Source organism: Rhopalosiphum maidis, chromosome 3, assembly GCF_003676215.2.
Source record: "Rhopalosiphum maidis isolate BTI-1 chromosome 3, ASM367621v3, whole genome shotgun sequence".
NCBI classification, from domain to species: Eukaryota; Metazoa; Arthropoda; class Insecta; order Hemiptera; family Aphididae; genus Rhopalosiphum; species Rhopalosiphum maidis.
This window is the reverse complement of record NC_040879.1, coordinates 35,598,817-35,626,194: the sequence shown is the minus strand read 5'-3', so window position 1 is coordinate 35,626,194 and position 27,378 is coordinate 35,598,817. Positions and strand designations below refer to the sequence as shown.

Here is a 27,378-nt window from a genome sequence, read left to right as displayed (position 1 = left end):
AAATATGTGAAAATAATAAAAAATAAATCTTAATGTATTGGTTATATAATGGTTGTGCATTGTTTTTTGTGTATATGTTTAACAATAGAAAAAATTATAATCAAGAAAAAAACAAAAATAATTGAGTAACACAAGTTTCCAATAAAATCAATTTTACTTTTTTATTGTAGTTTAAAAATGAATAACCGTTGAGATTTCAATAATTCAATACTAGATATTATAAATTAATTTTCGAAATATTTTAGTTCTTTTTTATAATAAGCTAAAGATAATGGAAATTATTTTTTATTTATTCATTCTAAAATTTTTGTTTATAAGTAAAAATCCTTGAAAATGTAATACAAGGTTCCTCATAAGTCATAAGTTATTCTTACAGCAAATAAAAAATACCGAATACATGTATACATAATTATTTTTATAAGCACGAAAAATTGCAAAATTATTTTGTAGTTTAAAATTCATATCATTTGTAATTTTTTGTCATCTATTGTTTGAAAATGTTATAATATATTCTTCGTAATAACTGGAAATTGAAAAAATTAAATTAACGAAATATCATAATAATTTTTTTATAAGTTTGTGTGAAATTTGAAGTTTTAACGACATAGTATATTTAAATGTATAGGTAATAATGATTTATTTAAACCAATTTACGTTCAAAAACAATATAATTATTGAATTACAATTTAATACATAATTACAGCAGTAACATACTCTAATATTCTTCATTAACGAAAGAAACACTCCAGCAGTCATACAGCAAGTAGCGGAGCCAAGATCAATGTAGATAATTTTCTTAGTACATAAGTGCATGTGTACTGTTTGAATGTTTGTGTAGTAAGTAGTAAGTACCAAGTGGTTATTAGTGTATGGCTGTAATGTAAAAGAAAAGGTGCAGTTAAGAGTTTAAGACTTCTCAGCATAGTCGCCCACAAAACAAATAGCCAATAGATATTATATTTATTTTGTTTTTTTATTGTCCTAATGACGTATTAATCTTTTGTCAATTGTATCGACTAACTTGGAACTATTTTTAAAATTAAATTTTAATTTATCATGAACTTTATTTAAAAATAACATTTTACATTTTTAAGTTAATTTTATGTATACAATATTACTTATCAACATACTAAAATTCAATTTTGAAAGAATTAATCAAATCAAAAAAGGTTGAAAATTCATTTTAAAGTAAACTTCATGACGTATTTTAATAAGTTTTCATTAGTTATTTAACTTATATCCGAATAATAAAATGTAGTTAGTAGTTAGTAGGTACCTACAATAAGTAAATATATACAAGATACGTATAATTTAGTAGAAAGTACAGGCTATTGGCTGTGTGAGTGTGATAACAGAATCGATATCATTTAAGAGACACAAAAACATTATTTAGCATTATTAAATTGTAATATTTTACATAGGTACTCTTAACTTGATTAAAAATTAAAATATTGTAAAAATTCAATGAAAGAACACAGATAATATTCTTACTTTTAAGTTTAATAATAAGTCAATTCACTCTAATATTTAAATTAACAAGTAACAACACAAAACTAAAACTGATGAATCTATACACATATTTCATATTTTTATATTAGTAAGATGGAGACAATATATGTGGGCTGAGTATGACATCCTTTTGAATAATTAAAAAAAAAACAAAATATTTGAAAATATATAATATCTCAAATATAGTAAAATATATCGAACATTTTGTAATAATGTCAAGTGTCTATGAATATTCAATTGATGATAATTTTTTGAGCAAAAAAAAAACAAAATACATAGTACCTGTATCTATTATACTTATAAATTATAATAGACACAGACCAGTGGCGTCGAAGTTCATTTCAAATCATGTTGCGAAATTATACATTTTTATATGGATAGTGCCGTAAAAACCGGGTGTACAAAGTGATGTACACCGCACAAGGGCCACAGGCCTCATACTATATTATAGGGTCTTAAAAAAATGTATAATACGGCTACACAGGGCCTCAAGTAATCTAGTTACGACACACTTGGAAACTTGGGGCCACTGACACAAACACACAGTTTTCTGTTGATAACTTTTTTCCAAACACTGTACCTATATAAGATATACATTTTTTCAGTATATTTATTACTTTATATATATGATATGTACAATATATCTAACGTATTCATTACTTCTTAGTTTTTACTAGCCCCAAACTTCTTTGTTGAACTTCAACTTCGCCCCATCATGAAAAATCATTCTTGATACCCTTTAGTATTCAGTCTAGTTAAGTATTCGAATACCTACTTGTATTTAAATAGTTTTCGACTAATGTATTTTTGAAATACTCAAAATTATTTTTAATTTGTATTTTTACTCTAGAATACTAAATACTTTTTTTCATACTAGTTTTTACTCCAAATTCCAATTACCAATATTTAAAAAGTATTGGACCACCCCGAAATTTTTTTTCAGTTACGGCCTTGCGAGAAATACTGAATAAGTAATAATCTAATAACTTGTACCTATTAATGTATTATATTTATTAATTTAAACGTTTATAAATAAGTTTAAATACCTATCTATTTGCAAATAATGTTAATTTATTATATATTAGTTATTAATAAAAATAAATATTTCAATGTAAAATTTATTTAACTAAAAAAAAAAGGTATTTATTGTAATGATGTATTTAAAATTTTTAAATACAAATAACACCAAGTATTTAAATACGTATTCTAAATACATTTGAAAAGTATTTCATAACAAGACTGTTAGTATTATTATTAGGTCTTATATACATATACTTGTATCCATGTGTAGAATCTAAGTATTAAACACTTATGTGTAAAATAATATAATATAAAAATAAAATCAAAATTTATAGTAACTACATAAAACAGCAAAATCCAGTTTCCACATGTTTTGAATATTATTTTAGAAATATTTAATTTTAACACCTGTATTTATTTAACAAATAATTTATCTGTCCTCGCATTTAAAAAAATTGAGTATCATTTAATTGATGACTGAGAAGTAAGTAAACAATAGATTAGGTATAATTATTGTCCTGACTAGTATGAGTTATTAATTTATAGTTATATATATGCATTACCTAATGGCTAATTTAATTATAATAACGTATTAACGTACCTAGACACGCGGTATGAGTAGGTATCTAAATCGTTATGAAATAATTATTTGTATTTGAGAATAAATTATTTTATTAAATTTTTTTTGGGTTATATAAGTGAATCATAATTAATATAATCTTATCATAATCAAAATAATGTACACATTTAAGTCAACGTAGTAGAACGGTAGGTACCTATGACCTTCCTATAGAATTTAATGCATTGAGGCACGGTGAGAAATAGTAATTATAAGGTATAAGCCATTAAGTTTGTTGAGCGTATATGTTCAGTGTTAGCACAATTTAACAATTTAAATTGAAAACATTAGGATGCTAAAAAAATGATTTTCAATGTACCATATGATGTGATTTTTAAAATAATAATAATTTTGTGATAAAATTAGATTTGATCTATTCTGAAGTATAAATAGTATCATAATTCTGTCACCATAACATTAGACAGGTATGCATTTTAATAATTTTTATCGGTATTGCCAGTTAATTATGTATTAAGTTACCATTGATTCTATTCGACGACAAACAATAAGCGTCACACGGTTTTCATCAGCCAGAAATAATTTCTGTACTCAAAAAATATATTTTATTCGGTTTTAAATAAAAATATAATAATCACTATTTACAAAAACAATAACTATTTTTTCGCAAATTTATCGAGATTTGAGTATTTGACAATATACGTAGTATATTGTCTACCCATGGTTTTATAAAAAAATCTCGATAGTAAACTGCGTATTATATGAAGTATAAGTACCTAAAGTACCTTATGAGTTATGTGAACACCACTGGGTATAAGTGAGGTAGATGTAGAGGTTTAAATGCGTCAAACAAGAAAAACAAATTTAATAACTCGTACTTTTCAAATAATTTTAGTTAACTATTCGTTTATTTCCATGTAAAACAATTGATTATTATGATAAACAATCAATATTGACCAAGTACTGAAATCTAAAAACGGGAACAACCGTTGGCGGTGTTTTCCAATATGTTTATATAAGTAGAAATGTAGAATTGGTAGCTACTAGAATAGAGTATAGACTAAGGTATTTAATATTTTAAATGATTATTAGCTATAAAAACACAATAATATTAATATATATCTAACAATGTATCAAAACTATTTTGAATCTGCTGGGCTATAATTCTCTACTGGCGTTACCAGTGCCCAGTGATATAAAATGTTATTAGATACCTACTTACCAATATTATCTTCAATGACTTCAACTACCTATCTACTACAACTTACAAGGCTGCGGCTGTAACTAGTAGTTAGTTACTAACTACGTATTGGGAAAAACTGTGTTATATGATAATAAATGATAATTATGACTTACGAAACTTATATGCAAGTATGATAATTTGAGGTCATAATAATCAGCATTAAAATTACCTAATCATTTTTTATTAGTATATATATATTAGGTAACACCTTGAAACCAAGTAAAAAGGAAATTTTCATATTTTTAATACCTATTGACAAATTATTGCAAAAAAAGAAAGAAACATAAAAGCACACAGTGAATATTCAGTTAGACTGTCCTGGGTGCCTAACATGCTGTACATCTTATAAGTCCTGAACCATAAAAATATCAGACATTATTACTAATCACTATTCACTACCTACACGCTACACATTACACGATATGTCAATATGTCTAAACTCCAGGTACATAATATACATTATATTATACACGATTAATAGTACATCTGTTATGTAGTTCAGTTCCGTACGTATTTCCTACTGCTAGTGGACAGTTTGGTTCGCTAGGATATTGGTATATAGTCCGCAAGAACGTTTATTTTATATTAATATTAGGTACGGCTTATAGCCAATAGGTTAGGTGCACCGTAAATATAAATTAGGTTGTATGTGTGATCAAATAGGTGACTATGTGAGCAGCGCGCGCGTCACAGACTTCTGTATCTATATAATATTATATAAAAGTCTGTGACGCGCATACACGGGTTTCACTTAATTTCTCCGGTGAAATTTGGCGGTGGCTTATCGATTTCGTTTTCGTTGTTGTTATCGTATAAGCAATAGGCGTTATCATCGCGGAGTGCGGACTCAGTCTCAGTGTATTGTTGATAGGAATTGACGTACGTATACGGCGGATACGGCACACTTACGGAATTACTTGTTACTTGTTAAATATTACTAGTAAACTTGCAATTCCGCATTTGAAATTCGTTACTTTGCACGCAGCCCGCTGCCATGTAAGTATATTGTATACTACACCTTTCCGTCTGTTTCGACTCTCCAAATGTATTTGTACAATATCATCTCACTCAATTTGGCGTTCGCTCGCAGTTAAGACAGTGTATATGCCCCCCACCGGGATTCGACCGGTCTACGCGTTACAGAACTGTATGCGTGTCCGAGTGACTAAAAATCTCGGTACACAACAGTAGAACACTAGTTGTTATCAAAATAATATATTTGATGTCGTAAAATCGAACCCGTTGAAATCAAATTGCAATTACACCTATTTGAAATTTACCAATGCTTTTGATGTTTTATGCTGCACAAATATTCGTGCGCCGAACTCGCTTCCATAAATGATAATAATCATAATAATAATGACAGCCGACAGCGGGTGCCTGCCCGTCTAATTATTACAAACCAAGTCCGCGGCTTACCTATACCGCTCTTCCAGCGCCCCACCACCACTCCCAACACTACACGCATTTTCTCATAGCAGTAGGCATATGAAAGTACGATTTATGTTTCGACGGTGATGTTCTTATTACACTAGAAATACCGGATACGAGTTGTCTTTATCTTATTGACCCTAAATTACACCGTAAAAACCGGTTTTATTTTTGTTTTTATTTTTATCGTTGTTTTAGCCATAATAATAATATTCGTCTTTTTTTTTTTTTTGTCATATTTTACTTGGTTAATGCTGTTAATGGTTCTGCTCAGTATTAGTATATTGTAACGTCTATTGTTGTTGGCTTTTATTCAATCATCTACCATTGACATACCAGTGTCAAATTATTGATATTGTGCTATACATCTGTAAGTGGCTTAACAGTATATAGGTACATACTTAATGACTTAAATCAATTTAGAGTTTTATATCTGATTATCGTAGAAATCATAACTAAATTTTTTACATAATTTAATAATGACTTACACATTTAAAATATTCATGTTATTATCAGTATTATTTTTTTCTAGTAAATTTTGAACTTCATATTTGATTAAAAGAAATATTTCTATCTGACATAATGGCTTACCAAACAATTAAAACTTTTCATGCAAATAAAAATATATTCTTAACGGGTGGTTCCGGATTTGTCGGAGTTTCTTACATGGAAAAAGTACTCAGAACCATGCCGGATGTTGGGAATATATATATTTTACTTCGTCCAAGGAAAGCACAAGGCATCCAAGAAAGATGGGAATCTATTAAACACAATTCGGTAAAATTGAATTGATAAATATAATTTTTTATTTATATTAAGTATATTTCACATTTTTTATTATTATGTTATTAGGTGTTTGATGTTATGAGAACTTCCGAGGGTTTTGATGCATTATTTAATAAAATAAAGCCTGTCAGTGGAGATATTTCTGAGGAAAATTTAGGATTATCTGATGACGATTCTAAAATGTTATGTGACAATGTAAATATTGTAGTGCATTGTGCAGCCACATTAGATTTTGAGACTGATCTCAAAACAGCTGTGAATATCAACTTATTAGGTACCAAACGTGTAGTAGAACTATGCAAACAAATGAAAAACCTTCAAGTAAATATAACATTTTATTATTAAATACTAATAAATAATATTGAAAACAATTTTTTACTGATTTTCTTTTTTGTAGTGTTTATTGCATGTGTCTAGTGCCTATGTCAACAGTAATAAAAATTATGCAATGGAAAAAATTTATGATGCACCAGCAAACTATAATGATATCATTAATTATGCTCAAACTATGGACAACGAGCAATTCAACATTACTGCTGAAAAGTTAGTAATTAAGTTAATAATCTATAAAATTAAAGTCAAATATTATAAATTTAATATTTAACAGGTATATCATAAACTAAAGTTTTTTAACACCTTAGTGCAAATCATGATTTTTGAAAAAATTTAAAAGCTATAATGATTTATACTCCATTCAAAATGAGATCAGACCTTGGCGGCCAACTTATGTGCTTTGGCGTGGCTTTACTACATAGGCATACAGATAGTTAACTCAGTAGGGCTGACAAACAAGTGTCATCTGACTGCTGGCCGATAAAAACTAATCGTCTGATTTCATTCTGAATAGAGAGTATACAGTTATACATAATGGCTATAATATTTATTTTTTCACATAAATATGAATATCTTTCGGATTATAATTATGTGATTTTCTTGTGCACTAACTATTTATGCTAAGTATTGTTTCAAGAAAATTATTTTTTTTTTTACTTATTTTACAGCTTATATTTAATTTTTATATGTTTAGGATCTTGGGAGATCATATCAATACTTATACATTCACTAAAGCTTTGGCTGAGCATGTTGTTAATGATGCCAAAAATATTATTCGTACCTGTATAGTACGGCCCAGCATGAGTAAGTAAAATTGTAAAATGAGGACAAATATGAAAATTTAGCCAAACAAAATTATATTATAGTTATTACTCAGATTTAAGGGTTAATATTTTGTATAGTTATAAAACTGTGTTTAAAATCACAAGTTTATTGAAATTATTTTTGGAATGACAATTTCACACAATTTCACACAATTTAACTATAAGCACTTGAAAAACTCAACATTTTTTTTTTAAATTCATTGAATTTTTTTTTTTTTGTTTTTCAAATTAATGTTGATGGTCAACCACTATAAAGATTTTGTTAATTTTTTCTTTGTCTATATTATGACCTAATACACAATGATCTAAATTGGAGTTCAATAATCTTTTTACCTACACGGGCCATAATTTTTTCCAGTTTTTAATTGAGAGCCGCTTACAAAATTAAAATATTAAAAAATATAATTTTAACATATAATACTAATATATTTACACATAGCAACACAATCATATTATGAGTTTAACATTGCAGTTGTCTTTATTAACTAATTTTTAATTAAATACATTAGTAGAGAAAATTGAAGTTTAAAAATAATTATTAATTAATTCTTGAATACATAAAAGTGTATAAATGTTTAGTTTCTAGTGTAATTTTCGAGGTTGAATTTTTTCAATTTGTTCATATTTTCTTTTATATTGGATGTTGATATCCTTAAAACAGTATTCAAGTGTTCATCGATTAATCGTGAGCAATATTTATTTTTTCGAAATTTAAGTATTAAAAATGTCTGCTCACAAATTTAAGTCCTACAGAAAGCAGTCATCATTTTTTTAGCAAAACTTTTAATGCTTTAAAATCTATTTCAGAAAGACTTGAATAAAATATTTTTAGGTCATTACTTTCTTTAACATATTGTTATACAATTAATAGTCGTGATTAGGGCTCGGATTTATATGTATTTACGTTAGCAAAATATGTGCTAAAAAAATCAAAATATGTATTTTATTAATATGATTTATTTATTAATATTTAATTATATAATATATCCATATGAGTTTCTAATGAAACAAAATATATTTTAAATAGTAAAATTATTTTAAAAATAAGGTGTTACAAATTATAAAATATAAATAAAAAAAGCTAAAAAACTTAATTATCTTGATTATAATTTATGACAACAGCCATTTTTAAATTTTTAAATTAAAAAGATCTTTGATTTGATCGTAAAATTGCCTTATACCAACTAAATGATCTTTCGGCTTCCACTGATGTCATTGGATAGTATTGCATTTTGACTTTGTCTGAAGGAATAAGTTATATCTACCGTAGATTAAGTTAAATAATTGGTATTATTTTGTTATTATTTAGTACTTTTGGAAATATGGGATATTGTCTGTATTGAAAAATACAATCATATATAATTAATAATTATTAAAAAATCGTAAATGAACAAATTGTAAAAATATGTAGGAAAAAATGGAACTATTGAGAAATATGTAAAAACATGTACTTATGGCAAAATATGTAAAATAAAATATAGTTAATTTCATTGGAAATCTCTTGAAACGAATTTATCACTTACCTAAATTAATTTATCAAGTCACAGTAAAAATATGTATTTACATATAAATCCGAGCCCTAGTCATGATTAAATTTTATTTATATAAATTTAACACATAAAATTGAAATTTTAAACACCATGAAATATATTTGGAGGGCTGCAGGTTGGTGGTGCCTGATCTAAATGTTAATTAAAATGACTTATTATTTCATAATTTCTTATCAAGATGTAATATAGTATGTTATGTTTATATAAAATGGAATTTTTAGTAAAATATCTTTTAAGCTAATACTATTATAAAATTTCTAATTATTAATTAAAGTATATTGTGTGTATTATACTATATAAAATATTTACTAATTATTCATTTAAATAATAAAAATAATTTATTTCATAGTTGTTGCTTCATGGAAAGAACCTGTTGAAGGCTGGACAATATCAAAAAATGGCCCTCAAGGATTCATAATGGGTGCTTTAAAGGGTGTAGTCAGGCGTTTACCAGTAAACCAATCTTTAATATATGATTATATACCAGTAGATGTGGTAATAAATACAATTATTGCTGGTACATGGTTTAGTGCTCAATTGCCAGAGAGGTAATTATACATGACAACAATATAATATTTTAATATTTTATTGTACAAAATTATAATAATTATAAAATAAATAATAATAATAATTATTTAATTATTTATTTAAAAAAAAAATTCATTTCCACTAATATATGTTATTATCTTATTTGATTGTAGTACACCAACTGTAGATGGACAAACGCCAGTATTTCATTGCACAACTAGCACATGTAATCCATTCCGTTGGAAAGATATTTCATCAATATTAACAACTACTTTACATAAGTATCCCATTTATGGTGCTGTGTGGTATCCAAACATAAAATTTTTGCCCAATTTATTCATGTATTGGATTTCTTCAGCTATTTTTCATTTCATTCCAGCTTATATATTAGATTCTGTCACCAAATTAGCTGGTAAAAGACCAATGTGAGTATATCATATAATTAATAGACTATTTTATATTAATTTAAATGTGTGAATATTTAGTTGTCTAATTTATTTTACATTTCATCTTACATACTTCATAGTTTTAAATTGTTATATTTTGATGTTAATTTATTAGCCTCATACGATTACATAAAAATGTGAACCGATCACTTAGTAAACTTGCACCGTTTATATTTAACGAATGGAAATTTGATAATGCTCGTACACTTCGTTTACAAGAAGAACTGAGTGTGGATGATAAATCTGTATTTTACATTGATCCTACATCCTTAAATTGGGCTCCGTTTTTTATAAATCTGACATTGGGTGTACGAACATATTTACATAGAGAAGATGAAAAAACAATGAAGATAGCATTAAAGAAAGACTTCAAGTAAGAACTTAAGTTTTATATTTTATTTTATTTTATTTTCACTTAACATTTTATTATACAGATTATATATGGCAAACCGTGGACTTCAGTTATTCATAGTGATTGGAATATGGTATTTATCTTCATTGATAACTGGTACACCAATGTTAGCCAATTTTTGGGTTGCATTAATAGTTATTATTTTTGGATATTTTTTTTAAGTTCTCTAATTGAAATAATAGTAATTAATAGTTTTTAATATGAATTGAGTATTATATTATTAATTTATTTTTTATAATACTAATTTTTTAAATTATATTATTCTTTTTATATTCAGTATTCTTGAAGTATTAAATTTAAGCGGGTTTTTTGTTATTTTTATTATTAAACTAAAATAAACATTTAATAAGAACAAGTTGTATGTTTTCCATCTATTTATATTTAATTATAATGATATGTAGTGAAGATATTTTCGCTATATTTAATAGTATGTTTAGATATTTAAATATTTTTAATAAATGGAGAAGATACTTTAAAAAAAATTCTTATCCTGTTCAAATACTTGACTACTAACTTTTTTTAAATATCTAAAAGTGGTCCTGGTTAATGATGTTGCTAATAGAGCGAGTCATTGGAAATCTGTCTGTATCCTGTTAAGTTAGGCTCCATGGTATTTATCCATGTATTAACTATTTTATTGAAAAAATAAATGTCTCAATTCTAATATGGTTTGAATTTACAAAATCAGATTGAAAATAATGAGTACAATTTTTATTTAATTATTTCATTTTTCTCTGTATCTACTTGATAAATGAGCATGTAAATAATATATATATTGTGACAGCATTATGTCAATTTCCTTATGTATTAAACATTTTAAAATATGACTGGTGGTTAGGTTTAGTAAAATATTGAAGCTAAACTTGTTTTTCTGACAAAACATATACAAATTTACAAGTATATTGTAATACTCTTATAAACTATATACATAAATAAATATGTTTGTGGCTTATAAATCCAAAAACTATTAGATTAACTTTGACAAAAAGTTTAGAGAAGAGTTTTAAATATAATTCTAATATATATTATATCTTAGTCAAATTAGTTTACAAAGCAAAGTTTATCGATAAAAACTTGTCTGTGAACTGAGGAACACTACAGTTGAGATATTTATTTATTTTTTCAGGGCAAAGTTTTACTATACAGTTACTATTAATCATTAACAAATAGTAACTAGTAATAATTTTTTGAATAACAAAATAATATTAATATCCTTACTCAGCAAATGTGAATTTTTATTTCAACAAATAATATTATAATAAAGTTTATTGAGTGAGTACCAATAAAATTGTATAATTTTAATCTTGTTACTAATAAAAAGATTGAACAATAATTATGTATTCTTTTTTTTTTACACATATCAACAAAATAATGTGATGGTACAATTTTATAAAACACAAAGGAACATATTTTGTCATATACTTATATTCATAAAATGGAATAATAAATTTTAATTTTAATTTCCTTATAATTTTTAGTTATAAAACAAAGTATTCATCCATTTTTTCATTTTCATCTAAATTTTGTTTAGCATATTCAATGTCGGAATGAATAGTATTGACTAGTTCATCTATAAAAAAATACAATATAACTTTAATGATATAAATTTGTGTTGTATGATTTTAATAATTAAACTTACCAACGGAATTGAAATTTAATTCTGGTCGAATAAAACCAACAACCTTAACTTTTAAATTTGATCCATAAAAATCTTCATCAAATTGTTTAAGAATATGGATTTCCTATAAAACAAAGTAATTCAATAATATGACCTACTTTCAAAAAGATAAGTTTTGTTTACATTTACAAGTTATTAGCAATAAAACAGTTAAGTTTTATTTCCAAGTATTTATTTTATTTATGAAACTAAACTAGATAACTATATTAAGTAGTCAACAAATACATTTTAACTTACCATGGACTTTTCTATATTGTTATAAAACGGATTCCAACCAATACTCATAACCATCATGTAAACTGGTGATTTTTCAACTTGTGCCCATCCATAATATACTCCAGTGCTTATATTTTTGGGTAACTCTTGTATTACATCACGACTAAAATTAGCTATAAAACAAAAAAAGGAACCTAATCAAAACTTAAAAAATTAAATTTTTAAACTTATTATAATTTAAGTATGAATAATATTACATTTGATAAATATTTTGGAATTTTAAGTCAATTTTCATAATTTTGTGAGCAACCAAATTTTTGTTTTTTAAAGAATTATTATATCATCATAAGACTACAAAAAATCCTTTGTGCAGATATAAAAAATAAATAAGATATTTTAAATTTTTAATGAATATTGAATATTAACAATTTTTCTATTATGTTTCAATGTATTATACTAACCAGTAGGAATACCCAAATCCTTTGATCCTCGCCCAAATCCTTTAACAACTATACCACTTGCAAAAAATGGTAATTCATTTTCTTTTGTTGGTTCTGTATGACTCATGGCTTGAGGGTAAATTTATTAATTCAATTAATTTTGTCTTAGATATATTTCACTGTTTATAACTTATTACTTAAATATATCATAAAAATTAGTACAAATCTATGCTATATAATAAATATGATGAAAAAATCAATTTTACACCTAAAGAAATTTAGAAATAGGCATTATCTAAGTGAATTAGGTTAATTAAAAATACATAACGAGATAATATACCGAGTATAGTATACTCAATAGTCAATTATCTAATATTGCATTACCTACCTACTTATTGCATAATATATTATATATAAATGATATGTTCACATAAACATTTTTCTAGTTAATTATGCATAGTATACAATTACACGCAATAGGTTTAATATAAAATTAAAAAACAAATTTATGATAATCAAAATTATATGAAAGGTTAGTAAAATGTAATTAATAATTTTAACATAATCTAATCGTAATAAATTAAGCATATAATAATTTATACACAAAATTATAGAGATACACGAAAAACTGATAAGTGATAATAAATAATCGTTATCATGTTATCTCGTTAGTAAAATAATTGCTCATGTTATCTATGTAAAAAAATCTAAATTTTTAATTATTAATTGTAAATATCAAGTATTAAATAACATTATTAAAATCAATAATCATGACTAATTTATCATGATTAAAATGTAAGCTCTTAAAATCTAATTAAATTCTTTGATGTTCGAAGTTTTAATGTCAATATAATAGTTCTCAAAATTATAATAGTAGTGTACTTTGTTTACTCATAATATTATTTCTAGGTACCTGATGGTACTGATTGTAATTGATATTTACATTTGAGAAATTCTTACTTCAATCATCATGACCATAGCCATTTTAGGCGGTGGTCTCGCTGGGCTAAGTGCTGCATATTATCTGAAACGAGAAGGAGGAATTAACAAAAACCAATCAATACAAATTATTGAATCCAGCAATCAAACAGGTGGCTGGATCCAGTCATGGAAAGATGAAAACACTAATGTTATTAATGAGCTTGGACCGCGGACGATTAGAGGTCGTGGAAAATCTGCCAACAATACGTATAGTTTAATAAAAGATTTAGGTATTGAGAATCTAGTGCGAAATGTAGGTATTGATGCTTCTGCAAGATATATATTTGCAAATGGAAAGATACATCAATTACCCATGAGTGTCTGGAAAGCTTTGTTTACAGTAAATCAACCATTCACTAAACCATGGATTTATTATGTTTTACGTGAGTGTTTTTCATCAAATAATAGTAAAGCTAATTTACCAGACATTCAAAATAATGATGAAAGTGCATATAATTTTTTTTGTCGTACATTCGGACAAGAATTTGCTGATTACTTGATTTCACCGTTATTGTGTGGAGTATGTGGTGGGAACGCTAAGCAAATGAGTGTTAAGTTTATGTTTGGTGCCTTATATGAAGCAGAACGTAAACATGGGAACGTTGGATTAGGGTTATTAAAAGAGCAATTAAGTTCTATTTTGAATCGTAAAAAAATAAATGATACAAAAGGAACCAATATTGATAAACCTCCACCACCAGTTTATTATTTGGATGGAGGCCTACAACGTTTAATCCATGCTTTAGATATTAATAATGAGTCTCAAGGAATTCATACAAATTTAAACACTCAGTGTACACAATTACATTTTCACGAAAACAGAAAAGGTGCCAGAATTGTGTTTTCTAATGGCAAAGAATTAGAATGTTCACATGTTATCAGTGCATTACCTGCTCATAAGTTAGCTTCACTCTTTTGTGTTAAATCTCAACATTCAACATTGACTCAGCTATTAAAATCTATACCCATGGTATCTATAGCAACAGTTAATTTAACATACAATGATCCTAAAGTGATGGGTCCTTACAAAGGTTTTGGAGTTCTTTCTTCACCACTTGAAAAATTGTCTCTGTTGGGTATAATATTTAATAACTATATTTATGGACATAGTGGTCGTGTTGATCTTACAGTTATGATGGGTGGATATGGATTTAAAGAACATTTTGTCAAAAACTCTCAATGTCTGTCTGAAGAAAAACTTGCTGATATAGCTGTAGGTCATGTCAAACGTGTCCTTAATATTCAATCATTACCAAATACATATAATACACAAATATTAAATGATTGTATTCCACAATATACAGTTGGACATTATGAACGTGTAAACAAAATTCAAGAATATATTAATGTTAGACGTTTACCGTTGACATTGGTTGGTTCATCATATGCTGGAATTAGTGTTAATGATGTTATATTTGCATCAATGACTGCAATGCGAAAATTATGCAGATAATAGCAAATTGAAGATATGTTCTTAAATTATTTTAGAAACTTGTTCTCGGAAATCATATATTACTATTTTTTGTTTTATCTTACACACATTTATTTGTGACAGTTGTTATTATTTTTACAGTATTAAATCTTGTTTCTAATCAAGTTTTGTTGGTTAGATAATTCAATAACTACTTAAAAATATACATCAGCGAATATTTTGTGTATAAATACAATTATTATTTTAACAAATTGTTGTTCATCAATTTATTTATATTGATAAAATACTTTAATGGTGACTTAAAGCAAAAGTCTGATATATTTGTATTAAATATAAAAAAAGTAAATTAAAAAAATATTAAATAATTATTACAATTAAATATTTTTATATTTCTGATTTTATAAATATTCTTTTGTACTATTGTCAAAATTATACAAAATTGATAATTTGACGTTCTTTATACAAAACCAGAATACTTAGATGATGACTAGTGATTACAAAATGACCAAAATGTTGACAATAAATTATTTAATTATTTTTTGATTTTGTATGAAAATTATTATTTTCCTTTTAACTGACAGCAGTGGAAGATTTGTACAAACATTACTACTTTACTGCTGCCATCGTTTATTACTAACATTAATTCATAATACACTTTAATGTAATGAGTAATGACTGATGATGTTCAGTAAGTTTTCCACTAAATCCCCTTACAAACTTCATGAATTAGTCATATACAGTTAATAGCCAGCATACTGGCCTAGTTACCTACATCTCTGTCAAACAGAGTAGCTTCAAAGAAAAATGTCCTGATGAGAATATTTAGTATCACAATTACGCAAAGGTTATTATAATTCAACGATGGTTCACTTATTCCTAAATATTGGAAATATATTATATTAATTCTTGAAAAATAAAACTGTTTAAGTCACACAACAGTTTCAAGTCAATCAGATAACTATGTTGACGGTGTACATAAATAATAAATAACTATCTGATAAATTGTTTACAGAAAAAACAAAGTTATAATTTTAGTACTTACCTAATAGATTATAAATTATAATTAACATTATAGTTAATATTTGATAACAACATTAACAATTTGATTTATAGATATTTTAAATTTATTGATTTTAAGACATAGTATGAACTATTAATTATTATTATTAAATAAATAAATTTATAAATTATAAAATTTCCAAAGGTTGAGAGGATAAAGCTCCTAAATGTGCATATCAATATATTGTTATTTTAATATGTTCTTTACATTCATACAATTGGAATTATTAAATTTATATAATAAGAATTAAAAATTCGTTTAAAATAGTTAAATTAGTAACTACATTTTGTATTATATGGAAATTCGATAATTAGAAGTAGGTAAATCGTACATACATCAAACATATCAAATTCTGAGCGGATGATGTGTTATTTGTATTTTTGTGTATAAAAAAAAATACTTTGTTCTTTAACTTTGGTGGAAGTTTCTAGATTTCTGATAATTTTTATCAAACTAGATAAGTCAGTAAGTACTCTTAAAAGGACAACATTTAAAATTCCTGTAATTGTTTTTCAAAATAATCGTGGAAAAAAATGCAAGTGAGTATCAATGTAAAGCAAGTGTCTGGTGTCTATGATCGAGCGTAATCATTTTTATTAACATTTATGGATTATGAAATAATAAAAGATACTCAAATAGTTTAAACAACTATAAATAATTCAAATACAATCGAAATATTTGGTCATGTATGTGATCATTTGATGAAAATTTCAAGCATCTACAGGAAATTGTTTATTTTTTTATTTACAACAAAATATCAAAAATCGTTTGAGCATTTGAAGTTCAATTTTATACGACATTGCATATTTACTTCCAATTTATACAACAAGTATAAATCTAGTGTTCTACCATAAGTTGGTGATGACTAAAAAGTTAAGAACAATAATTTATGAAATAAAGATTTGATTATGTATCTATACTTTTATAATACATAAAAGTTTCAATCCCATAAATTAATTATTATTTTATGTAACAATATTCGAAATAAATTTGTTTAGGATAAGATTTATTTAATACACTTTAGATCCTGGTCTATTGGTTATATAGCTTACTTGTACTCGGTCTCAGTCGAAAATCTATAAAGCATAGGCGCAATTTGAGTCTTAAATTTTTTTTTTTTTTTTGGAGGGGGGGGCTATTATAATTTGATAATTTGTATGTATGTACTTGTTTATATATGCTCCCTGAGTTATATAAAATTGAAGGGGATATATTCAAACCATTTTAGGGGGGAATAGCCCTCCCCAAGCCCCACTCTAATTGCACTTATGCTATAAAGGTTACCTAACCTACAAACCTACCTAATAGATTTTAGCTTGACAGGTAATAAAGAAAATCTAGGTCCTAGGATGTTCCCCCCGTGCATTTTCACTCCGATTCATTGGACGTTTCCCCCAAACGGAACAATTTTCCCTGGACAAACAATTAAAAGCAAAAATATAAAACAATAATATACAATGCAAATCAATAAATGTACAAATTAATTATTTATGTTTATTTTATCATATCAATTAGGTATTTTAAATTAATATATAACTATAAATCAATAATTCGCCATAGTAACACTATTGCCAATATAAAATTCACTCATATAAATATTTAAAATATTAGAGACCTAAAAGCAATATGTTTAGTTTAAATAAGTAATTTGTGTTGGGTTTATCAATAATTACCCATTAAAAATTAAAAATATATAATAAATACACAACGCAAACGATGACAATAAATGCCCGGACATCTCGTTCGTATATTTTAGGTAAAACCTTAGAACCTATTTTCCGACCTATTATTATATGCAAAAAAATATATATTGATTCAGGGGAGAACTGTCTCAGTCCCGGGGGGGGGGGACGTCCAGAACCACTAAAATCAACGGGGAGGATTCACAGAGAGGAAACGTCAAAATACCTAATAAAGTACGGAGGTAAGCAGTAAGTACTGCAATTATCAACAATTATATTAATATCGAGTAACCACTATTCAAAATTGTTTAATTTTGTCATCCATGCCTTTTTATTAAACTCATTATTTGTTTCAAGTAAATAGGTACCCAAGAAATTTATTCCTATATGAGGCTCATCTGCAACACTTTAGTTTTTTCTTTTTTCAATGATGAGAAGTTTTTGTTTTTCTGTTCCAGTCATATTTTTAGAATTATTATTTGTTATTTTTTTAACTAACATAGGTAAGTACTCTATAGTGTTAATATTGGCATAATTTATTATTTCATATAGGTGCAAGTAATTAATTAAAGAAAAACTTTGTCAATTTCTTTATTAGTACATATTTTGAATTTTAAATCGTTTTTTATTTGTGAGTGTATTATTTAATTCTACTTGCCTAAATTATATTTTCACAGTTTTTTGATATGGCTGAAAAACAGCACATCGCAATACCATATAACTATCAATAATGTGTATACCTATATTATTTAATACCTTTATCGACCATAACAAAGATTAAATTTGTCAACAATTTAAGATTTATGTAATTTTTGATATTTTTTGAGAAATGAGAGATAAGTCAAATCCACGTCAATATTCAAACTGCACTACTGCAGTAATACTATGAAGTTAGTCGGAATCTAATATCTATTTATCTATCGACCTATCATAGTAAAATTAACCAGCTTAATATTTCCACCTTCCTACCATTGGTATCTTATCTATACATAACTATATAAAAATATGACTAGGTAACGTTATATTTTTGAAACAATAATTATTTTTAATTAATTGTGTAATAGGTACTTTATAATTATTATGACAAAAAATAAAAAATAAAGTTTATTGTACAATTTAAGATTACATACAACTGTCAAATAATGATATATTATTAATAATTCTTGCGGGTAAATGCAAGAATATATATTTGTTTGTTCCAATATGGCGTGAAAATAGCAAAAAATGCATATCTCCCACCTCATTTAAAAAGCTGAGCACGCTTCCGAGTCATACTTGGAACGTTTATACTTGTTAATATTATTATTTATCTAAATGTGCAATTAATAACAGATCTTTATTTAAACTGTTTAACTCAGAATCCAGAATAATAGTAGTATAAATATGTTATATTGTAGGTACTTTTTGGTATTTCAGTTTATTGGTATTAAAATCATTTGAATAAGTAATTATGCATTTTTAAACAAATTATTAACATAATATGACGTTTAAAAAGTCTACAGCAGAGGTAAGTACCAATTTAACTGTATAATAAATTATTATAATTTATACAGGTATATATATAATAATTTATTATAATATTGGAATAATTATAGAATTAATCAATTTTTAAAACTAATTCAATAATGATAAAAAAATTTAATCTAATTTAAAAAATCTAAAATACAAAAATAAAAAACATGTAAACAAAATACATTCAAATTTAAATAGCATGTAAGTTATAAAATATATATTATACAAAGGAATTAAGAATTAATGCTTTTGTTGTTGAAGTTGTATCTTGGTCCTTGGATAAATATAATGATTTTTATTTTACATTATTGTTATCATTAATGAAATATATTTGATTAAATCTTTTAATTAATTTTTATTTTTAATATCATTTAGGTATTATTTTTGTAATGTAGTTAAAATAAATTTTAATTTTAAATATATATTTACCATGTATTATTGTATTATAAATATTAATATACCTATAAAAAATGTACCTACATAGATTGTTTTAATATTTTGTCTTAAAAGTGTTTATCATTTAAAGGAGAAACAACATTTAAATATAATAATTATAGGTTCCTCAATTTTTGTTAGAATTAGTAGAATTATAATTCATATAACTATCAATAATGAACATCTGAATATGTATAATATGATATTTGTTTAATCATTATCTACTCACATTGTATTTATTAGTATGTAATTACAGACAAAAAGTGATGTACAGTTTTTAAAAATATACTTTTCTAGAGTATAAATTCATTTAGTTATTTGTATAATTGTCGTTAACAGGTGGCATTCAGTATTTTCTCTTAAAAAAACATTGGTAATTATTGGTGTATAACAAATGCCTATAGTAATGAGGTTATGCATTGAGTATGTCAATATGAATACTATTATTCAAATATACTAGAAAAAAAACAATGAACGTTTTATGTAAAAATAAGAGCATGCACATATTTTTTGGAACGTTTATTTCTATGCAATTATCTTCATATATGCGATACCATATAAAAGTATGTGTTGTTGATGAAACGAAAATATTGTATCAAGAGTTTTTATATTAGTGAGTAAAAATATTTATAACAAATTTAGGTACACCGGACTTGACAAGATGAAATTGAACACATCACTTTTTATGTGTTTATTTTTTTCTGCTATAGTTGCCATTAAGGTAAATATTAATACGTTGTCATTGTTTATATGAAGATATGAACTTAAACATTATACATAAAAATTGGTATATTGCATATTATACATATCATATTTTAATCGTTTCTAAACTATATGGACCATTAAAAAAAATAATAATAGGTACCTATTGGATCTTATTGTACAGGTGTGCAGGATATATAATATTAATATACTATGTATATCTACTGACTAGTGATTACTGTATAGGTAGGTATATCAATATGTTACTGCTAGGCATAGATCCACTTTGGAAATTTGTAAAATCCATAAATTTAAAATGTACATAAAGAAAATTGTTAATATTGTTATCGAATCTTATTTGTTATGTTACATATAATCTATCATAACTTATTAAAATAAAGGTAGCCAGGTAGGTATTAGTTATTAGTATTATTTCGGAAAAAATGTAGCCCTTTCCTCATCGCAATTTCTGATTTCTAGATCCGTGCCTGGTTATTGCGAATGTCCGCAATTGGGGAATTTTGACATCCATCACCACTATCACATCGCCAAAATTAATGTTGACAAATTATTGATTAAATATGTACTATTTGTGAGCTAATCACAGTTAATCAGTGATTAACAAATGTTGATATTTACGTAACGGTATTTGTGAATTTTGGTATAATGCTGATATTGTTCAATATTCAGGATATCGGAATAACGAAAAAGTCATAATGATAAATTAATAATATAATTCAACTTGTGATAGGTAAGGGTGTAGGTACGCGATGCAAATATGCAATAACAAAACTAAATGCAATTAGATAGATAATACAACTGATTTCTATAAGTGTAAGTTACAATTATATAGCTGTTTATATATTACGCTATATTTTCCATTTTTTTTAAAATAATTTTTGTAAAATAAAATAGTTATAATTTAAATTAACAATAAAAATATATCCTGCAGTTATTATTCTAATAATAATTATTCAATTATTAAATAAAAATTATTGTAGTATATATCATATATTATCTATAGCTTACTTTGTATGGTCACATATGAATGTAAACATAAACCACAACCGTATTGTGTAATTGTGTATGTCTATACACATTGGTCAAAATCATCATATTAAATTCAACATTCACTAGTACCTAAATGTCCAATTTTTTTAATTTGACAAAATGTACTAATTTAGGATGTGTATGTTAATTGTCAACATTCACTAGCCACTGGATGACTGTTAGCATTGACAAGTTCAGACATTAGATAGTAAGATATTCACGGTGACGGCACGTTTATATTTATACTGACATTGACCTAGATATATTTAATCAAATTACACTGCTTAGAAATTCAAAGTTAATGTCAAGGTGTTAGTAAGGTTAGGTAGGTAATTTAATTTAAAAATAAATAGTTATAATTAATATTATCGTTTAATGAACCTAAGTACTTTCGAATACTAATTATATATAACAATAATACTATAAAAGTATAGTATAAATATAAAAGATATCTTTAAGTAATAAATTAATTATGATACTGAAAAATAAATACAGGTGATTTTTTTGTTTTATTTATCACTTTAAAATGTATAGGTATTAAATATTAGGTCTTTATTCTAACAAAGATTTTAGTAAAAAATTAATGTTAATTATAATTTAAAATACTATTGATAATTGCAATTTTTTGGCTGTAGTATTTTTTATTAAATTGTCATACCTATTGCTATGTTTTTGTTAAACAAAAATAACGTTAGATTACTACATTTCTGTAGTTAGCTTTGAAATAAAAATCGATGGTTGTAAATTATAATACCTACCTATGATAGTATGATCGGTACAACGTACAACTATTGATTATAAAATCTGTATAGTATATTTTACTGTGTTAAATATATAAGTATTTGGATCTTAGTGATACGATTTAGTAGATTGGTATAACAGGTATCTTTGACATTTTCAATGGCGGTGAAACGTGCAGTTGGCGTTTTCCATTCCTTATAGCTTTTTTTTGTTAATTTTTCTGTATTAAACAATTTCTGATTACATTAATATTAATAAAATTGTATATGAAGATCAATTAATGTATATTGATACTAATTAAGTACTAATAATAATGGTTACATTTTAATAAATTTAAGAGCCTATATGGTTATATTATACTACGACTTATTGTTTCTATTATGCGATTAAAATTGTTTATCTATAATTTCTTGAGAACATCGCACCCATATTAAAAATAACAGAGTAAAATTGACTATTGAATTATTCTGAACCAAAAATTTTCAATGTTATACATTAGTAAGACAGGGACAACTCATGTGAGTACGCCGTTCTCAAAACATATTGGTTTATAAAAATAAATATTATATTTTGTAATATGCAGTTTCAAATTATAGCATACAAAGATCGTGACTATACCCATAAGTTTTCGTCCATCTTATCAAATGGGTTTAGAAACGCACCTAAGTCTGAAGTGGGCAAATGCTAAAACTCTTCAAATAAGAAGCCTTGAAAAAACAAGTTCATATATGAGGAGTATTATTTTATTGTATGACATTATATTATGTAATTGAATGTGATTAATGTGATTACACTGTTATAAGGCTTTTAAAATTACTTAAATGGGAATTAATTTTTATTTTGGTCTAATTTTTAAATCAATAATTTTAACTTTTAATTATTATCCTAGACCAATATATTTGTGGAAATTAAAACATTTTATTTTAAATAGATTTTTAATTTTTTACTGATATAGAAATTTATGTTTTATTTTAAAAAGTTTGTAAAAATGTATAAGTTCAAATAACAAGTTGAATATTTAAAACAATATCCTACAGAAGTTGTTCATATTAGAATTTTAAAATATTAAAAATTCATGTAGGTACAATTTTTTATTAGTTTTTAAAGTTTAAACTTTATTAAAATTTGGCAAAATTATGAAATTTTGCAAACTACTTTGTAGTTCAAAATGTAATATGTATAATACATGTTCAATTTTTATAGTTAAGACTTTAAAATGTAACATAAGGTTCTTCAAAACTTATGAGTTATAAGAAGTTTGTACTGAAATCTAAGTCTTAAAAATATATTAGTATATATTTTTTTTAAATTTTAATTCTAGTTTCTCATGGAATTGAATATTTTAACGAAGAATAATAATTTTAGTTATTTTTTATTTTTAAATATTTCTTTTGTGTACTTTAATATACTTTAAAATATTTATATTAATTTAAGCTATCATCTATTATTTATACTTTGAACTATTTTGCAGAGTCGGTATAGACTAAATACTTAATTAAGAACATTAATATGTTTAATGTTATATATTAATACTTAAATAGGTATGTACTTTTATAATAATAAGATAAATCGCAATAAATATATAATATGTACTATTTAATATGTATACAATAGACACTTTTCTTAGTCTTTTTTTTTGGGAGGGGGATAGCCCCCCCAAGGCCCCTCAAATTTCGCTTATGAACCGCACATGACGCCTCATGCACTTGATCAGTTTAATCAATTGCTTATGATTTATAGGCAGCAAACGATTACGAAGAATACAATGAAGAGTACGAAAACAACGAGAATACTGTTAACGAGATGCCCGAAGAGGAGTATTCATTAGCGGAGGAGGAGGAACAGGACGTCCAAGAAGGAGCCGACCACCCGCAGCAAGTGCCCCAAGAGGTCGAATTTCAGTACATACCCAGCAAGCGGGTGGAAGAGATGGAGACTAATCTGCCGAGTAGTGCTCAGGCGTTCATCCCGGACGGCAAAGTGAAGGAGACCTTTATCAACACGTTCAATAGCGCGATGGCCACGGATTTGGCTAGAACCGGGTACAGCGATGTCCAACGCCAGTGGCAGGAGCTTATAAATGGCCCGGAAGCGCCCCGAGTGATCGGCACGTTCGGCCAGAACTTCAACAAAATCTTCACGTCCCCCGATGGCTCGGACATGATCAACATGCTGGCCACCACGACGCACGTGCTGCTGTCTAAGTCCGGCGAGGAGAAGATGAGCGCCGGGCTCGCTGACCTCGTTTCGTTGACGTACTCGCTGTTGACGTCCAACTTGATGCCCGACATCATCAACAAGACCGGTGGGCTGGTCATCACGGCCGTAAACAAACCCAGGGCCACGTTGTTCGTCAGGACGTACTGGGACGGGATTAGGAGACTGTTTAGCGAGAGGAACCTCAACGATAAAATGAATAAGTATTTCACCAACATAATGTCCATGATGAAGTCTATGAACGGAGTCATGCAGGGCGGCAGGCAGCTGAGACGTAAACGCAGTTTCGCGTAATAATAAAATGATATTATAATACAATTATATTATATAATACATCATTCACACGCATGCAATTATTATATAGGTACGTTTACAAACGGTATATGCTTACTTACACACACACATATATATATAGGTATATATAATTTTAAATTTATAATACAGTGTGACATATACGTATATATCATCGTATACACACACTGCAGTAAGTCATTACCGTTTGTACTTTATTGTTATGTTAATAATATGAAATTATAATTATTATTAGTATTATTACTACTATTATTGTTATATGCTTTATAAAAAAAAAATATAACATAAGCTATTTTACATATATTTATTTAATTATTTATTTAATGATTTTTACGATCGTGGGGAGCAAGAGAGAGTACATATTATTATATACAGTTAAATAGGTACCTACCTCATAATTCATATTAACAGATATATCTATTATGTAATATTAAACGCACATCCAGGGCGTTATACTACAGTTTTTAAATTATTAGTGCCAAAATAATGTCTTCAGACCATTTTTAAATCATCACCTGGCCATAATGTTATATCGTCTACTTATTATATTTCATTAACTAATTAAGTTTTACGAGACAAAAACCAACCTTATGTACCAAATCATGCTTTTATAAAATAAAACAATAACATTAGTAATCAGAAAATAAGTTACTTAAAAGAGAATTATTATTGTAACTGAAATTTCTTGTTTTGACTTGTTTGGATTTATAATTTATATTAAGTCTATTCATTATAATTCTTGTCACATGGTTGCAATAATTATGTATATACTATACAAACACTATACAAATCACGGTTGTATAGACACAACAGCCGATTACTATAGTCGTCATTATAGTTGTATCAACGGCTCTGATAATAGACAATAGTACTTACCCTATAAGGCTATAAACTAGGCCACTAGGGTATCTGTTTAAAAGTAAAAAAAATATATAAATATAAAATATTCAATATGAAATTTTTAAAGATATATCGGTAGGTACTTTCGTTTTATTTTGGCAAGAAAAATATACATTTTATAAAATAAATGGCACGAATATCGGAATACACACCAGCATGTCCCATAATATACTGACTCATATTTTACGCACAAATAGATATTATATAGTATATATTATATTAGTATATTACCTACCACAAATTCTATCATTTCATATTTTCTTTTAGTTGCTTAAGTGTATTATTATCCATATAATGTAGGTATATCTTTTATTTTTATTTTTTCAAAAAAAATAAGGAACGGGTGGGAACTGTTTACCACAATACTGCCACCAGGTCCCGTATCGTTTATTCACCAACAATTAATAAATGTATACATAGATGGGGGCCTCTAACCTCCCTGGAAAGCTGGACTTCGGCCCACAGAATAAACCATAATTAATCTACCCGTCCTTCCAGTGCCGGGTTAACGAATATGCCGCCTGGGGGCAGATTTTAAAATGCCGCCCTTTACATACCTTATACCGTTATATTCATCATAAAAAAAAATATTTGAATAAAAATAGTGTTAAAATAGTTTAATTTATTAATTGATATACATTTATAAACAAATAATAACATTGGTAGTTTTAATATAATATATAACTATTAGTACTAAGTATAAACATTTAAATACAAATTGAAATTCAAAACTCTTTTCTAGCTTTTTGTGAAGCAAATTCTTTAATAAAACTATTCCAATCCATACATTGTAGCAAATTATTTTCAATAGACATTAGAGCCAATGATGACATATTTTCATTAGATAATTTAAACATAAATTAGGTTATTTAAAACTGGTTTTAAAAAACCTTTTATAAATATTAATTGCGACTTTATAATTAGTATTTTCATTTTTGTTTATTAAATAATATAAAATACAATACAATATATTTAATTATTTTTTATTATTTACGAGTACGGAGTAGGTACTAATGTACTATTATGTATAAATTTGTTATTTTGTTTTAATTATAAATTAATTATTATGTACGTTATTTTTTTACCTTTTTGAAGAAAGTTTGAATGTTAAGAGTTTGAGAAATGGTTTCTTTTTCTTTTTTCTTTTTTTCCTCAGCTCTTTTGCGATATTCAGCGCCACTTGATTTTGTTCGTTTTCCACTCATATTTATAAAAAAATTAACGCTTTTAACAAAAATGTTGCACTTTTTTTCAGTAATATTATGACTGATTACGACTAGTGTCGACGAGAATCGAGAGACGAATAATAAAATAATAAATAGTATAATACAAATTAAAAACAACTGCTTGGTAGTGTATAA

The 27,378-nt window shown here is 26.1% G+C and overlaps 4 protein-coding genes across 7 annotated transcripts; 3 read left to right on the top strand and 1 right to left on the bottom strand.

Moving 5' to 3' along the window:
* The first annotated feature begins 5,190 nt into the window (after positions 1–5,190).
* On the top strand, positions 5,191–10,875 carry LOC113556358 (putative fatty acyl-CoA reductase CG8306). Of its 4 annotated transcripts, none has more exons than XM_026961242.1 (9): positions 5,191–5,345; positions 6,313–6,557; positions 6,633–6,887; positions 6,964–7,109; positions 7,594–7,703; positions 9,623–9,821; positions 9,975–10,226; positions 10,363–10,620; positions 10,682–10,820. In XM_026961242.1, the coding sequence occupies exons 2-9, from the start codon at positions 6,363–6,365 to the stop codon at positions 10,818–10,820; spliced, it is 1,554 nt and encodes a 517-aa protein (XP_026817043.1). In that variant the 5' UTR covers positions 5,191–5,345; positions 6,313–6,362. The 4 variants fall into 4 exon arrangements, with proteins under 4 accessions (XP_026817043.1, XP_026817044.1, XP_026817045.1 ...); XM_026961243.1 differs by lacking the exon at positions 5,191–5,345 and adding an exon at positions 5,874–6,150; XM_026961244.1 differs by lacking the exon at positions 5,191–5,345 and adding an exon at positions 5,874–6,173.
* A 1,191-nt stretch (positions 10,876–12,066) lies between these two features.
* On the bottom strand, positions 12,067–13,524 carry LOC113558411 (putative riboflavin kinase). Its single transcript, XM_026963858.1, has 5 exons — positions 13,382–13,524; positions 13,015–13,122; positions 12,575–12,726; positions 12,299–12,401; positions 12,067–12,229 (listed from the first exon to the last, which is right to left on the bottom strand). The coding sequence occupies exons 2-5, from the start codon at positions 13,118–13,120 to the stop codon at positions 12,138–12,140; spliced, it is 453 nt and encodes a 150-aa protein (XP_026819659.1). The 5' UTR covers positions 13,121–13,122; positions 13,382–13,524; the 3' UTR covers positions 12,067–12,137.
* Positions 13,525–13,719: 195 nt separating this feature from the next.
* Positions 13,720–15,613, top strand: LOC113556715 (protoporphyrinogen oxidase). Its single transcript, XM_026961831.1, has one exon. It carries the CDS (start codon positions 13,964–13,966, stop codon positions 15,425–15,427), a length of 1,464 nt encoding a protein of 487 aa, XP_026817632.1. The 5' UTR covers positions 13,720–13,963; the 3' UTR covers positions 15,428–15,613.
* A 5,045-nt stretch (positions 15,614–20,658) lies between these two features.
* LOC113556252 lies at positions 20,659–25,420 on the top strand. Its single transcript, XM_026961087.1, has 2 exons — positions 20,659–20,816; positions 24,329–25,420. The coding sequence occupies exons 1-2, from the start codon at positions 20,757–20,759 to the stop codon at positions 25,097–25,099; spliced, it is 831 nt and encodes a 276-aa protein (XP_026816888.1). The 5' UTR covers positions 20,659–20,756; the 3' UTR covers positions 25,100–25,420.
* Positions 25,421–27,378: the final 1,958 nt, after the last annotated feature.

Coding starts and splice junctions, on each gene's coding strand:
- LOC113556358 (XM_026961245.1), top strand. CDS start 6,363: ATGGCTTACCAAACAATTAAAACTTTTCATGCAAATAAAAATATATTC. Junction 9,822..9,974: donor AGTGCTCAATTGCCAGAGAG/GTAATTATACAT, acceptor ATTTGATTGTAG/TACACCAACTGTAGATGGAC. Junction 10,227..10,362: donor TTAGCTGGTAAAAGACCAAT/GTGAGTATATCA, acceptor TTAATTTATTAG/CCTCATACGATTACATAAAA.
- LOC113558411 (XM_026963858.1), bottom strand. CDS start 13,120: ATGAGTCATACAGAACCAACAAAAGAAAATGAATTACCATTTTTTGCA. Junction 12,727..13,014: donor GGATTTGGGTATTCCTACTG/GTTAGTATAATA, acceptor TTTGTTTTATAG/CTAATTTTAGTCGTGATGTA. Junction 12,402..12,574: donor ACAATATAGAAAAGTCCATG/GTAAGTTAAAAT, acceptor TTTGTTTTATAG/GAAATCCATATTCTTAAACA.
- LOC113556715 (XM_026961831.1), top strand. CDS start 13,964: ATGACCATAGCCATTTTAGGCGGTGGTCTCGCTGGGCTAAGTGCTGCA.
- LOC113556252 (XM_026961087.1), top strand. CDS start 20,757: ATGAAATTGAACACATCACTTTTTATGTGTTTATTTTTTTCTGCTATA. Junction 20,817..24,328: donor CTGCTATAGTTGCCATTAAG/GTAAATATTAAT, acceptor TATGATTTATAG/GCAGCAAACGATTACGAAGA.